This window comes from Filicampus tigris, chromosome 22, assembly GCF_054856515.1.
Source record: "Filicampus tigris isolate MCC_2025a chromosome 22, RoL_Ftig_1.0, whole genome shotgun sequence".
Classification (NCBI taxonomy): domain Eukaryota; kingdom Metazoa; phylum Chordata; class Actinopteri; order Syngnathiformes; family Syngnathidae; genus Filicampus; species Filicampus tigris.
The window spans coordinates 6,386,364-6,401,783 of NC_141238.1; the positions used below are offsets into that span (position 1 = coordinate 6,386,364).

The window sequence follows — 15,420 nt, forward strand, 5'->3', positions numbered from 1 at the left end:
ACTATACCCTTACCACACTTTTGACAAAAGACGCCTTACTATACCCTTACCATGTTTTTGACAAAAGACGCCTTACTATACCCTTACCATGTTTTTGACAAAAGACACCTTACTATACCCTTACCACGTTTTTGACAAAACACGCCTTACTATACCCTTACCATGTTTTTGACAAAAGACGCCTTACTATACCCTTACACGTTTTTGACAAAAGACGCCTTACTATACCCTTACACGTTTTTGACAAAAGACGCCTTACTATACCCTTACCATGTTTTTGACAAAAAACGCCTTACTAAACCCTTACACATTTTTGACAAAAGACGCCTTACTATACCCTTACACATTTTTGACAAAAAACGCCTTACTATACCCTTACACATTTTTGACAAAAGACGCCTTACTATACCCTTACACATTTTTGACAAAAGATGCCTTACTATACCCTTACCACACTTTTGACAAAACATGCCTTACTATACCCTTACCATGTTTTTCACAAAAAACGCCTTACTATACCCTTACCATGTTTTTGACAAAAGACGCCTTACTATACCCTTACCACGTTTTTGACAAAACACGCCTTACTATACCCTTACCATGTTTTTGACAAAAGACGCCTTACTATACCCTTACACATTTTTGACAAAAGACGCCTTACTATACCCTTACACATTTTTGACAAAAGACGCCTTACTATACCCTTACCACGTTTTTGACAAAAGACGCCTTACTATACCCTTACCATGTTTTTGACAAAAAACGCCTTACTATACCCTTACACATTTTTGACAAAAGACGCCTTACTATACCCTTACCATGTTTTTCACAAAAAACGCCTTACTATACCCTTACCATGTTTTTGACAAAAGACGCCTTACTATACCCTTACCACACTTTTGACAAAAAACGCCTTACTATACCCTTACACATTTTTGACAAAAGACGCCTTACTATACCCTTACCATGTTTTTGACAAAAAACGCCTTACTATACCCTTACACATTTTTGACAAAAGACGCCTTACTATACCCTTACCATGTTTTTGACAAAAGACGCCTTACTATACCCTTACCATGTTTTTGACAAAAGACGCCTTACTATACCCTTACCATGTTTTTGACAAAAGACGCCTTACTATACCCTTACCACACTTTTGACAAAAAACGCCTTACTATACCCTTACCACACTTTTGACAAAAAACGCCTTACTATACCCTTACCATGTTTTTGACAAAAGACGCCTTACTATACCCTTACCACACTTTTGACAAAAAACGCCTTACTATACCCTTACACATTTTTGACAAAAAACGCCTTACTATACCCTTACCATGTTTTTGACAAGGAACGCCTTACTATACCCTTACACATTTTTGACAAAAGACGCCTTACTATACCCTTACCACACTTTTGACAAAACACGCCTTACTATACCCTTACACATTTTTGACAAAAGACGCCTTACTATACCCTTACCATGTTTTTGACAAGGAACGCCTTACTATACCCTTACACATTTTTGACAAAAGACGCCTTACTATACCCTTACACATTTTTGACAAAAGATGCCTTACTATACCCTTACCACACTTTTGACAAAACATGCCTTACTATACCCTTACCATGTTTTTGACAAAAAACGCCTTACTATACCCTTACCATGTTTTTGACAAAAAACGCCTAACTATACCATTACCACACTTTTGACAAAAGACGCCTTACTATACCCTTACACATTTTTGACAAAAGACGCCTTACTATACCCTTACCATGTTTTTGACAAAACATGCCTTACTATACCCTTACACATTTTTGACAAAAGACGCCTTACTATACCCTTACCACACTTTTGACAAAACATGCCTTACTATACCCTTACCATGTTTTTGACAAAAAACGCCTTACTATACCCTTACCATGTTTTTGACAAAAGACGCCTTACTATACCCTTACCACAATTTTGACAAAACATGCCTTACTATACCCTTACCATGTTTTTGACAAAAAACGCCTTACTATACCCTTACCACATTTTTGACAAAAGACGCCTTACTATACCCTTACCACACTTTTGACAAAAAACGCCTTACTATACCCTTACACATTTTTGACAAAAGACGCCTTACTATACCCTTACCACACTTTTGACAAAACATGCCTTACTATATACCCTTACCATGTTTTTGACAAAAAACGCCTTACTATACCCTTACCACACTTTTGACAAAACATGCCTTACTATACCCTTACCATGTTTTTGACAAAAAACGCCTTACTATACCCTTACACATTTTTGACAAAAGACGCCTTACTATACCCTTACCACACTTTTGACAAAACATGCCTTACTATACCCTTACACATTTTTGACAAAAGACGCCTTACTATACCCTTACCACGTTTTTGACAAAAGACGCCTTACTATACCCTTACCATGTTTTTGACAAAAAACGCCTTACTATACCCTTACACATTTTTGACAAAAGACGCCTTACTATACCCTTACCATGTTTTTCACAAAAAACGCCTTACTATACCCTTACCATGTTTTTGACAAAAGACGCCTTACTATACCCTTACCACACTTTTGACAAAAAACGCCTTACTATACCCTTACACATTTTTGACAAAAGACGCCTTACTATACCCTTACACATTTTTGACAAAAGACGCCTTACTATACCCTTACCATGTTTTTGACAAAAGACGCCTTACTATACCCTTACCATGTTTTTGACAAAAGACGCCTTACTATACCCTTACCATGTTTTTGACAAAAGACGCCTTACTATACCCTTACCACACTTTTGACAAAAAACGCCTTACTATACCCTTACCACACTTTTGACAAAAAACGCCTTACTATACCCTTACCATGTTTTTGACAAGGAACGCCTTACTATACCCTTACACATTTTTGACAAAAGACGCCTTACTATACCCTTACCACACTTTTGACAAAACACGCCTTACTATACCCTTACACATTTTTGACAAAAGACGCCTTACTATACCCTTACCATGTTTTTGACAAGGAACGCCTTACTATACCCTTACACATTTTTGACAAAAAACGCCTTACTATACCCTTACACATTTTTGACAAAAGACGCCTTACTATACCCTTACCACACTTTTGACAAAACATGCCTTACTATACCCTTACCATGTTTTTGACAAAAAACGCCTTACTATACCCTTACACATTTTTGACAAAAGACGCCTTACTATACCCTTACCATGTTTTTGACAAAAAACGCCTTACTATACCCTTACACATTTTTGACAAAAGACGCCTTACTATACCCTTACCATGTTTTTGACAAAAAACGCCTTACTATACCCTTACCACACTTTTGACAAAAGACGCCTTACTATACCCTTACACATTTTTGACAAAAGACGCCTTACTATACCCTTACCATGTTTTTGACAAAACATGCTTTACTATACCCTTACTATGTTTTTGACAAAAGACGCCTTACTATACCCTTACCACAATTTTGACAAAACATGCCTTACTATACCCTTACCATGTTTTTGACAAAAGACGCCTTACTATACCCTTACCACACTTTTGACAAAAAACGCCTTACTATACCCTTACACATTTTTGACAAAAGACGCCTTACTATACCCTTACCACACTTTTGACAAAACATGCCTTACTATATACCCTTACCATGTTTTTGACAAAAAACGCCTTACTATACCCTTACACATTTTTGACAAAAGACGCCTTACTATACCCTTACCACACTTTTGACAAAAAACGCCTTACTATACCCTTACCATGTTTTTGACAAAAGACGCCTTACTATACCCTTACCATGTTTTTGACAAAAGACGCCTTACTATACCCTTACACGTTTTTGACAAAAGACGCCTTACTATACCCTTACCATGTTTTTGACAAAAAACGCCTTACTATACCCTTACACATTTTTGACAAAAGACGCCTTACTATACCCTTACCATGTTTTTCACAAAAAACGCCTTACTATACCCTTACCATGTTTTTGACAAAAGACGCCTTACTATACCCTTACCACACTTTTGACAAAAAACGCCTTACTATACCCTTACACATTTTTGACAAAAGACGCCTTACTATACCCTTACCATGTTTTTGACAAAAAACGCCTTACTATACCCTTACACATTTTTGACAAAAGACGCCTTACTATACCCTTACCACACTTTTGACAAAACATGCCTTACTATACCCTTACCATGTTTTTGACAAAAAACGCCTTACTATACCCTTACACATTTTTGACAAAAGACGCCTTACTATACCCTTACCATGTTTTTGACAAAAAACGCCTTACTATACCCTTACACATTTTTGACAAAAGACGCCTTACTATACCCTTACCATGTTTTTGACAAAAAACGCCTTACTATACCCTTACTATGTTTTTGACAAAAGACGCCTTACTATACCCTTACCACAATTTTGACAAAACATGCCTTACTATACCCTTACCATGTTTTTGACAAAAAACGCCTTACTATACCCTTACCACATTTTTGACAAAAGACGCCTTACTATACCCTTACCACACTTTTGACAAAAAACGCCTTACTATACCCTTACACATTTTTGACAAAAGACGCCTTACTATACCCTTACCACACTTTTGACAAAACATGCCTTACTATACCCTTACCATGTTTTTGACAAAAGACGCCTTACTATACCCTTACACATTTTTGACAAAAGACGCCTTACTATGTACCCTTACCATGTTTTTGACAAAAAAACGCCTTACTGTACCTTACCACAGTTTTGACAAAACATGCCTTACTATACCCTTACCACGTTTTTGACAAAAGACGCCTTACTATACCCTTACCATGTTTTTGACAAAAAACGCCTTACTATACCCTTACACATTTTTGACAAAAAACGCCTTACTATACCCTTACCATGTTTTTGACAAAACATGCCTTACTATACCCTTACCATGTTTTTGACAAAAGACGCCTTACTATACCCTTACACATTTTTGACAAAAGACGCCTTACTATACCCTTACCACACTTTTGACAAAACATGCCTTACTATACCCTTACCATGTTTTTGACAAAAAACGCCTTACTATACCCTTACACATTTTTGACAAAAGACGCCTTACTATACCCTTACCATGTTTTTGACAAAAGACGCCTTACTATACCCTTACACGTTTTTGACAAAAGACGCCTTACTATACCCTTACCATGTTTTTGACAAAAAACGCCTTACTATACCCTTACACATTTTTGACAAAAGACGCCTTACTATACCCTTACCATGTTTTTCACAAAAAACGCCTTACTATACCTTTACCATGTTTTTGACAAAAGACGCCTTACTATACCCTTACCACACTTTTGACAAAAAACGCCTTACTATACCCTTACACATTTTTGACAAAAGACGCCTTACTATACCCTTACCATGTTTTTGACAAAAAACGCCTTACTATACCCTTACACATTTTTGACAAAAGACGCCTTACTATACCCTTACCATGTTTTTGACAAAAGACGCCTTACTATACCCTTACCATGTTTTTGACAAAAGACGCCTTACTATACCCTTACCATGTTTTTGACAAAAGACGCCTTACTATACCCTTACCACACTTTTGACAAAACATGCCTTACTATACCCTTACCACACTTTTGACAAAAAACGCCTTACTATACCCTTACCATGTTTTTGACAAAAGACGCCTTACTATACCCTTACCACACTTTTGACAAAACATGCCTTACTATACCCTTACCACACTTTTGACAAAAAACGCCTTACTATACCCTTACACATTTTTGACAAAAAACGCCTTACTATACCCTTACCATGTTTTTGACAAAGAACGCCTTACTATACCCTTACACATTTTTGACAAAAAACGCCTTACTATACCCTTACACATTTTTGACAAAAGACGCCTTACTATACCCTTACCATGTTTTTGACAAAAAACGCCTTACTGTACCCTTACCACACTTTTGACAAAAGACGCCTTACTATACCCTTACCATGTTTTTGACAAAAAACGCCTTACTATACCCTTACACATTTTTGACAAAAAACGCCTTACTATACCCTTACCATGTTTTTGACAAAAGACGCCTTACTATACCCTTACCACACTTTTGACAAAACATGCCTTACTATACCCTTACCATGTTTTTGACAAAAAACGCCTTACTATACCCTTACACATTTTTGACAAAAGACGCCTTACTATACCCTTACCATGTTTTTGACAAAAGACGCCTTACTATACCCTTACCATGTTTTTGACAAGACGCCTACCATACACTTACGTTTTTGACAAAAAACGCCTTACTATACCCTTACCATGTTTTTGACAAAAAACGCCTTACTATACCCTTACCACACTTTTGACAAAAGACGCCTTACTATACCCTTACACATTTTTGACAAAAGACGCCTTACTATACCCTTACCACACTTTTGATAAGACACCGTACTATACCCTTACACATTTTTGACAAAAGACGCCTTACTATACCCTTACACATTTTTGACAAAAGACGCCTTACTATACCCTTACACATTTTTGACAAAAGACGCCTTACTATACCCTTACCATGTTTTTGACAAAAAACGCCTTACTATACCCTTACCACACTTTTGACAAAAGACGCCTTACTATACCCTTACCATGTTTTTGACAAAACATGCCTTACTATACCCTTACCACACTTTTGACAAAACATGCCTTACTATACCCTTACCACACTTTTGACAAAACATGCCTTACTATACCCTTACCATGTTTTTGACAAAAAACGCCTTACTATACCCTTACCACATTTTTGACAAAAGACGCCTTACTATACCTTTACACATTTATGACAAAAGACGCCTTACTATACACCCTTACACGCTTTTGACAAAACATGCCTTACTATACCCTTACCATGTTTTTGACAAAAAACGCCTTACTATACCCTTACCATGTTTTTGACAAAAAACGCCTTACTATACCCTTACACATTTTTGACAAAAGACGCCTTACTATACCCTTACACATTTTTGACAAAAGATGCCTTACTATACCCTTACCACACTTTTGACAAAAGACGCCTTACTATACCCTTACCACACTTTTGACAAAACATGCCTTACTATACCCTTACCATGTTTTTGACAAAAAACGCCTTACTATACCCTTACCACATTTTTGACAAAAAACGCCTTACTATACCCTTACACATTTTTGACAAAAGACGCCTTACTATACCCTTACACATTTTTGACAAAAGACGCCTTACTATACCCTTACCATGTTTTTGACAAAACATGCTTTACTATACCCTTACTATGTTTTTGACAAAAAACGCCTTACTATACCCTTACCATGTTTTTGACAAAAAACGCCTTACTATACCCTTACCATGTTTTTGACAAAAGACGCCTTACTATACCCTTACACATTTTTGACAAAAAACGCCTTACTATACCCTTACCACACTTTTGACAAAAGACGCCTTACTATACCCTGACCACACTTTTGACAAAAGACGCCTTACTATACCCTGACCATGTTTTTACAAAAGACGCCTTACTATACCCTTACCACACTTTTGACAAGACACCTTACTATATACCCTTACACGCTTTTGACAAAAAACGCCTTACTATACCCTTACCACACTTTTGACAAAAGACGCCTTACTATACCCTTACCATGTTTTTGACAAAAAACGCCTGACTATACCCTTACCACACTTTTGACAAAAGACGCCTTACTATACCGACCATGTTTTTACAAAAGACGCCTTACAATACCCTTACCACACTTTTGACAAGACACCTTACTATACCCTTACCACACTTTTGACAAAAGACGCCTTACTATACCCTTACCACACTTTTGATAAGACACCTTACTATACCCTTACACATTTTTGACAAAAGACGCCTTACTATACCCTGACCATGTTTTTACAAAAGACGCCTTACTATACCCTTACCACACTTTTGACAAAACATGCCTTCCTATACCCTTACCATGTTTTTGACAAAAGACGCCTTACTATACCCTTACCATGTTTTTGACAAAAGACGCCTTACTATACCCTTACCATGTTTTTGACAAAAGACGCCTTACTATACCCTTACCATGTTTTTGACAAAAGACGCCTTACTATACCCTTACCACACTTTTGACAAAAGACGCCTTACTATACCCTTACCATGTTTTTGACAAAAAACGCCTTACTATACCCTTACCACACTTTTGACAAAAGACGCCTTACTATACCGACCATGTTTTTACAAAAGACGCCTTACAATACCCTTACCACACTTTTGACAAGACACCTTACTATACCCTTACCACACTTTTGACAAAAGACGCCTTACTATACCCTTACCACACTTTTGATAAGACACCTTACTATACCCTTACACATTTTTGACAAAAGACGCCTTCCTATACCCTGACCATGTTTTTACAAAAGACGCCTTACTATACCCTTACCACACTTTTGACAAAACATGCCTTACTATACCCTTACCATGTTTTTGACAAAAAACGCCTTACTATACCCTTACCACACTTTTGACAAAAGACGCCTTACTATACCCTTACCATGTTTTTGACAAAAAACGCCTTACTATACCCTTACCACACTTTTGACAAAAGACGCCTTACTATACCGACCATGTTTTTACAAAAGACGCCTTACTATACCCTTACCACACTTTTGACAAGACACCTTACTATACCCTTACACGCTTTTGACAAAAGACGCCTTACTATACCCTTACCACACTTTTGACAAAACATGCCTTACTATACCCTTACCACACTTTTGACAAAAGACGCCTTACTATACCCTTACCATGTTTTTGACAAAAAACGCCTTACTATACCCTTACCACACTTTTGACAAGACACCTTACTATACCTTTACACATTTATGACAAAAGACGCCTTACTATACACCCTTACACGCTTTTGACAAAACATGCCTTACTATACCCTTACCATGTTTTTGACAAAAAACGCCTTACTATACCCATACCACACTTTTGACAAAAGACGCCTTACTATACCCTTACCATGTTTTTACAAAAAACGCCTTACTATACCCTTACCACACTTTTGACAAGACACCTTACTATACCTTTACCACACTTTTGATAAGACACCTTACTATACCCTTACACATTTTTGACAAAAGACGCCTTACTATACCCTTACCATGTTTTTGACAAAAGACGCCTTACTATACCCTTACACATTTTTGACAAAAAACGCCTTACTATACCCTTACCATGTTTTTGACAAAAGACGCCTTACTATACCCTTACACATTTTTGACAAAAAACGCCTTACTATACCCTTACCACACTTTTGACAAGACACCTTACTATACCCTTACACATTTTTGACAAAAAACGCCTTACTATACCCTTACCACACTTTTGACAAAAGACGCCTTACTATACCCTTACCACACTTTTGATAAGACACCTTACTATACCCTTACACATTTTTGACAAAAGACGCCTTACTATACCCTGACCATGTTTTTACAAAAGACGCCTTACTATACCCTTACCACACTTTTGACAAAACATGCCTTACTATACCCTTACCACACTTTTGACAAGACACCTTACTATACCCTTACACATTTTTGACAAAAGACGCCTTACTATGTACCCTTACCATGTTTTTGACAAAAAACGCCTTACTATACCCTTACACATTTTTGACAAAAGACGCCTTACTATACCCTTACCATGTTTTTGACAAAAAAACGCCTTACTGTACCTTACCACAGTTTTGACAAAACATGCCTTACTATACCCTTACCATGTTTTTGACAAAAGACGCCTTACTATATATATACCCTTACCACATTTTTGACAAAAAAACGCCTTACTGTACCTTACCACAGTTTTGACAAAACATGCCTTACTATACCCTTACCATGTTTTTGACAAAAGACGCCTTACTATATATATACCCTTACCACATTTTTGACAAAAGACGCCTTACAATACCCTTACCATATTTTTGACAAAAGACGCCTTACTATACCCTTACACGTTTCTGACAAAAGATGCCTTACTATACACGTTTTTGACAATAGGTGCCTTACTCCACCCTTACCACACTTTTGACAAAAGACGCCTTACTATACCCTTACCACGTTTTTGACAATAAACGCCTTACTATAACCTTACCACCTTTTTGACAAATAACGCCATGGTCGTCTTTTTTTTTTTTTTAAACGCCCTACTATACATGGTTGTCTTTTCCAAAACGCCTTACTATACCCGGCCTTTTCTTCCCCAAAATGCCTTACTTGACAGTCTTTTTTTTGTAAACGCCTTACTCTATACGGTCGAGGTTTTTTCAAACGCCTTACTACACATGGTCGTTTTATTCTTTTTAGTTGTCTTTTTAGAAATGCCATGGTCTTTGAAAAAAAAAAAAAAAAAAAAAAAAAACAGCACATATTTTTAATGGTCTCAATGTCCTCTTCTAACTTCTCTTATATTCAAACATTCATCGTGACAGTGTAAAAAAAAAAAAAAAAAACACCTATTGGTCTTCCAAATGTGCAGCACATCTGGATCAGGGATCTTCATGTTGTCTGCTTGACAGTCCAGGAAGTCAAAGAAGTATTTGACAGCCAATGGCGGTCTGCAGTTAGGCAGCCCCCAAATGGATCGGAACAAGTTCTCCACAAATGAATGCACTGCCACCTTGTAAGACACAGACACACATTGCCATCTGCTACGGTTCATTTTCGCAGGAAGTTGACGGACTAACTTTGAGGAAACATTGTTTGAAACCTTGGTTGAAAGCAGTTTGGTGAGGTGCACTTCCTTCAGTTTGAACTTCTTCCTCTCCGCACTCTTTCCCCTGTCCTCGTCCACATCGGGGTCAATCTGCAGGGACACGATTTGTCTGTCATTGTCGCGCCGTCGCCAAACGGCCAATGCGATGGCGCAACCAGCCTCTTACCAAGTGGAAGTATTTCCCGGAGAAGTCCTGATCATCTGGAAGGGAAACGTAAAGTACATTGTCGTCGTTTTCAATTTGTATTACTTTACATATCATGATGATTTTTTTTACGACTAAATAATTGTGATGTCACATCCTTCAAAAATGGTCTTGCCCATACAAGCTGCCATATTTCCAATGAAAACGTGACGCGGACAGCTCACCTTTCAGACTACTCTGGGGGCTCACCGAGGGATTTTTTCTTGAAAGTACCTTGATGGTAGCTCCGTCGGGAACCTCCGCACAAAAACAAGAAAACACACTGAGTGGACTCTTGTTAAAAAAAAAAAAAAAACTCAAACTACTCTTACATATAATGATTGACGCTAGATTGTCACCTTGTAATGCTCGAGCGTGTTGAGCATGGTCACCTCCCCGATGACTTCGGAGCTTGCGTCCACCTCTTCGAGAGCGACGAAGACGCCGTCCCTTTCCAGCTCTGCAATGCCACGGAGGCGTGAGCGGGAGCCCAACTTTCACGCCGCCTCTCGCCCCTCATCGGCGGACTCTCACCGACATAAACGCTCGTTTGCGGGCCGTTGTAAGGGAAGCCAAACTTGGCCTTGAAGGCGGTCAGGATTTTCTCCTTGAGCTGCTCCACCGTATCGCAGTTGAGGGCGAGCACCTCCAGGGGCTCGCTGACCTCGCCGCCGTCGCCGCCCACCGCAAACAACGCCCGCAGCCTCTGCGCGCGCGCGACAAGCAAGCGTGAGCGGGGTAGGGGGGGGGCTGCCCGTCGACATTTCAATCTGAATCTTAGCGTCGCGCGCTTAGGAAATGCAGGGAGGAAGTAAGTCGACTGAGCCGTTCTAGATAAGATTAAAATGCCGAGGGGAGTCACTTGAGGGCAGAATGTTTTCAATGTTCACATCAATGTTGTTGTTTTTTTTTTTTCCAATCGTTTATAATGACCACAACTGTAAAATAAAATAAAATACAAACAAACGACGGCGTTAATTGCTCCGTACATTTGAGACTTTCAAGTTTCACTTCTTTTTGCCTACTTCCTTCTCGCTCTCTCTCTGTGAAAAAATCATTTTCCTATCAACTATAAGATGCCTGCGCAGACACACGGATGTTTGCGGTGCGTAATGTGCGCAATAGGTTTTACAAAAAAAAAAAAAAAAAAAATGTATGTCGTGTTGAAAGTGGAGTAGAATTTTTTTTTTTTTTTTTAAATCCATTTGTGTACCAGAGAGGTGAAGTCCTGTGCCTGCCACAGCAGCCAGTCCTCGCTGAGCGTGTACAGAGCTTTCTCCGTCACGCAGTCCACCGGTCCTCGGGCGATCTGCTGCGTCAGGGCGCTCACCAGCAGGAACAAGTGTTGGCCCACACTCTCCTGCATACAAGGCGCAAGCGGGACGTGTCAAACCTGACGCGGCTGAGTAAAGAGGAATTAGAAGTGGCACAATCTAGAGTGAAAAGGAGGGGGGTGGGGGGGGTGAAAGAGCACTTCCTTACTTCTGCAAAACGGGTTGAGTTGACGTTTTGACTTTTTTCAGACATTCTCATCTCCGCAGAACGTATTACGACACGGCGTGTACACAAGAGTTGAGCAGACGACAAAAAAAAAAAAAAAAAAAGAAAAGAGCAACAAACCCTCAAAAAGCCGTAAAGGCAGATGGACATCCAGTTGGTGAGCAGTTTCTCCACAACGGACTCGGTGCGGCGAAGCAGCATCTTGGGCTGAGCCGTGCTGTTTTTCTGCATCAAATCCTTCAGCAGCACCTCCATCACCTCCGTGAGATATGACAGGTTGCCGTGCAGCGCCACGGTCAGCAGGGAGGCAAAGGCGCACCTGCGGCGGCAAAGGTCAAAGGTCAAGCCCACGGTCGGAACGCCAGGCCGAGCAAAGAGCGGCGAACGCTGACTTGTCTTTTATGGTGAAGCTCTTCTGCTCCTCCACGGCGTGCACCATGCTCGTAAGGAAGCGCTGGTCCCCGATGAGCTCGGACAGGGCCCGGCAGCGCCGCTCGAGGCGGACCTTCGCCGACACCTGGACCGGACACAGTCACATCGGGTGAGGGGGCGCCGCCGCCGCGGGGGCCGAGCAGTCGCCGCACGTCGTTACCTGGTCCACGTCTGCCATGCACGACGCCATCAAATCTTCATTCTGCAAAAAAAAAAAAAAAACAACAAAAAACAATTGGATGCTTTGCCTTGGGCGGCCGTGCCGACGTCAGCTTCGATTCACCTCGGGGAAGAAGATTCTGGATGCAAAGTGCTTGTAGTCGAGGAAAGGAATAGCGCCGACGTTTTCCATCAGGTCCGCCTTCTCGGTCTGCATGTCAACAAAACCTGCGGGGGGGGGGGGGCAAATAAGTAGGTGTGACTGTCAACCCAAACATATTTTTGTCAAGAATATGTTTCCAGCAGGCCCACTAGTTGAAACAGGGCATTCTGATGAATTTTGCGTTTGTGTCAATCCGCTCGTTTTTAGCCATCTCCGGGGGCGGCCATTTTGTCATTTCTGTCGACCGAAAACGACATCACAACTGCTCACAACGACCAATCGCGGCTTCAGGAAACAGGTCAGCCGCGAGTGGTCGTTGTGAGCAGTTGCGATGTCGTTTTCAGTCGACAGAAATGACAAAATGGCCGCCCCCGGAGATGCCTAAAAACGAGTGCATTTTGCTGCTTAACTCATATTCCACAAACGCAAAATGAATCAGAATGTCGTGTTTCAACTGGTGAGCCTGCTGGGAACATATTCTTGAAAAAAAAATGTGTGGGTTGACTTTAAGGAGGTCATAAATGTGCTTCTATCCATCCATCCATCCATCCAACTAGCATACATACATACATCCTTTTAATTATCTTGCACACAATAATTGCCCTGTATTAAAAAAAAAAACGAATTCAGTTTTTATGATTTTGTTTTGACTTGTGTTTTTTAAACTGATCGTTTGAATTCGTTTTCAGAGCAGGTTCATTAGTTTTCGTATTACTGTTCCGTTTTCAACACGCAGAGTATTAGTTGAGTGCAAGGTCTTAAAAAAAGTGACTTTTTTTTTTAACCTTTTTTTGAACCTTTCTTTTTCTGCGTGGACTTTTCCGCGTGCAGCAATACCAACATGGGCGCATTTCAAACGAGCTAAAACGAATAAAAACTCATCCAAAGCAAACATGAACCGGTCACACCCATGTGCCACATTCACGACTGCCGCAGTCGATTAACTTCGGCTCCTCTGGGAGTGTGACACTTGCACTTGCACACTTGCGCACAACGCCCCGCGTTGAATTTGCGGCGACGCACCTTGTCTGATGTCATTTCTGATGTCGAGTTCCAGGTTTTCCATCCACCCATTCATCTTGGCCGTGAGCTGCTTTTGTTGGCGCCGGTAAACCATCATCACCACTTTGAAAGTTGACCGAAAAAAAAAATAATGAAATAAACCCCGCCGATTAATATCGCAACACGATTAGCAACGGCGCTCTGCTGTGACTGACCAACAATAATGCAGGGTATCAGCAGAAGGACCAGCAACATGAGAGAGAACAGATGTGACGTATTCTGCAGCAAGACCGTCTTATCGCCATATAAAACCTGCAGTGGCCAAAACAAACCAGTCAGGCGATGCGTTTAAAAAAAAATAAAATAAAAAAAAAAATCAGCTCACTCTTGTTGTAAGATTTACCTTCAACTGGCGAAAATTCACATCAGGCACGCTGCGGATTTCGCAGATGAAAAAGTCCGTTTGGTTATCGGTGTCTTTGGCCTCCATGACGCAAGGGTAGTCCTTGCCGGCGTGGACGCCCACGGCCGACACGTCTTCGACGCTCATCTCCAGGCGATCGCAGGTTTTCTAACGATAGAAGAAGAAGCGGCCGGGGCGTGAAGGCTTTTTTTCGCGGGCGGGCGCGGGGAGCCCGTTGACGAATGAGACGCACTTGGATGGTGACGCGGACGTCCTCCCCGGTCCTCGTTGGGATGAAGCTTGTAAAGTGAGGGTCGGGGTAATAGGTGATGGACAGCGAGCAGGCCAGCGTCTCGTTGGCTACTTTCAGAAACAAAGTGCTGGCAAAACCCATCCGGGCACCCTCGGCTGCAGGCGTCCGGTAGGTCAGATTCTGCGACCCAAGCAGAAAATTGCGGTAACATTTCATTTAAAAAAAAAAAAAAAAAAAGAGTACAATCTTGTGATGCACTAATGGCTATTTTCTGCATGCATGCATTCCATTTGCTACTTTCACCACGGCGCATCCCAAAGTTTCTGCGTGCGCTCACTCGGGTGCTTCTGTCGGCGGGCAGGCTGACTTCCTGTAAGGCGTGACTGTGCAGGACGCCGTCCACGACTGCGAGGTTGGATCCGACCAGGGCCAGCTTCCTCTTTCCACTGCGCGGCACACAGCAAGCAGAAAG

At 40.7% G+C, this 15,420-nt stretch overlaps 1 protein-coding gene across 3 annotated transcripts in view; it reads right to left on the reverse strand.

The window, feature by feature from the left end:
* syn3 (synapsin III) overlaps window positions 1–15,420 on the reverse strand; it is a 191,458-nt gene that overhangs the window by 1,986 nt on the left and 174,052 nt on the right. Inside the window, exons 2-17 of one of the 3 annotated variants that reach the window (XM_086021825.1) lie at window positions 15,286–15,394; window positions 14,949–15,128; window positions 14,696–14,863; window positions 14,508–14,604; window positions 14,314–14,415; window positions 13,252–13,355; window positions 13,129–13,170; window positions 12,929–13,053; window positions 12,657–12,855; window positions 12,250–12,396; window positions 11,571–11,742; window positions 11,396–11,496; window positions 11,222–11,294; window positions 11,019–11,053; window positions 10,847–10,942; window positions 10,593–10,756 (exon numbers count right to left, since the gene is read on the reverse strand). In XM_086021825.1, coding sequence (XP_085877951.1) covers window positions 10,593–10,756; window positions 10,847–10,942; window positions 11,019–11,053; window positions 11,222–11,294; window positions 11,396–11,496; window positions 11,571–11,742; window positions 12,250–12,396; window positions 12,657–12,855; window positions 12,929–13,053; window positions 13,129–13,170; window positions 13,252–13,355; window positions 14,314–14,415; window positions 14,508–14,604; window positions 14,696–14,863; window positions 14,949–15,089 — 1,766 coding nt within the window. In that variant the 5' untranslated portion in view covers window positions 15,090–15,128; window positions 15,286–15,394. Of the gene's footprint in view, window positions 1–10,592; window positions 10,757–10,846; window positions 10,943–11,018; window positions 11,054–11,221; window positions 11,295–11,395; window positions 11,497–11,570; window positions 11,743–12,249; window positions 12,397–12,656; window positions 12,856–12,928; window positions 13,054–13,128; window positions 13,171–13,251; window positions 13,356–14,313; window positions 14,416–14,507; window positions 14,605–14,695; window positions 14,864–14,948; window positions 15,226–15,285; window positions 15,395–15,420 lie in introns of those variants that run through there. The other 2 variants (XM_086021826.1, XR_015084626.1) reach the window with 2 other exon arrangements.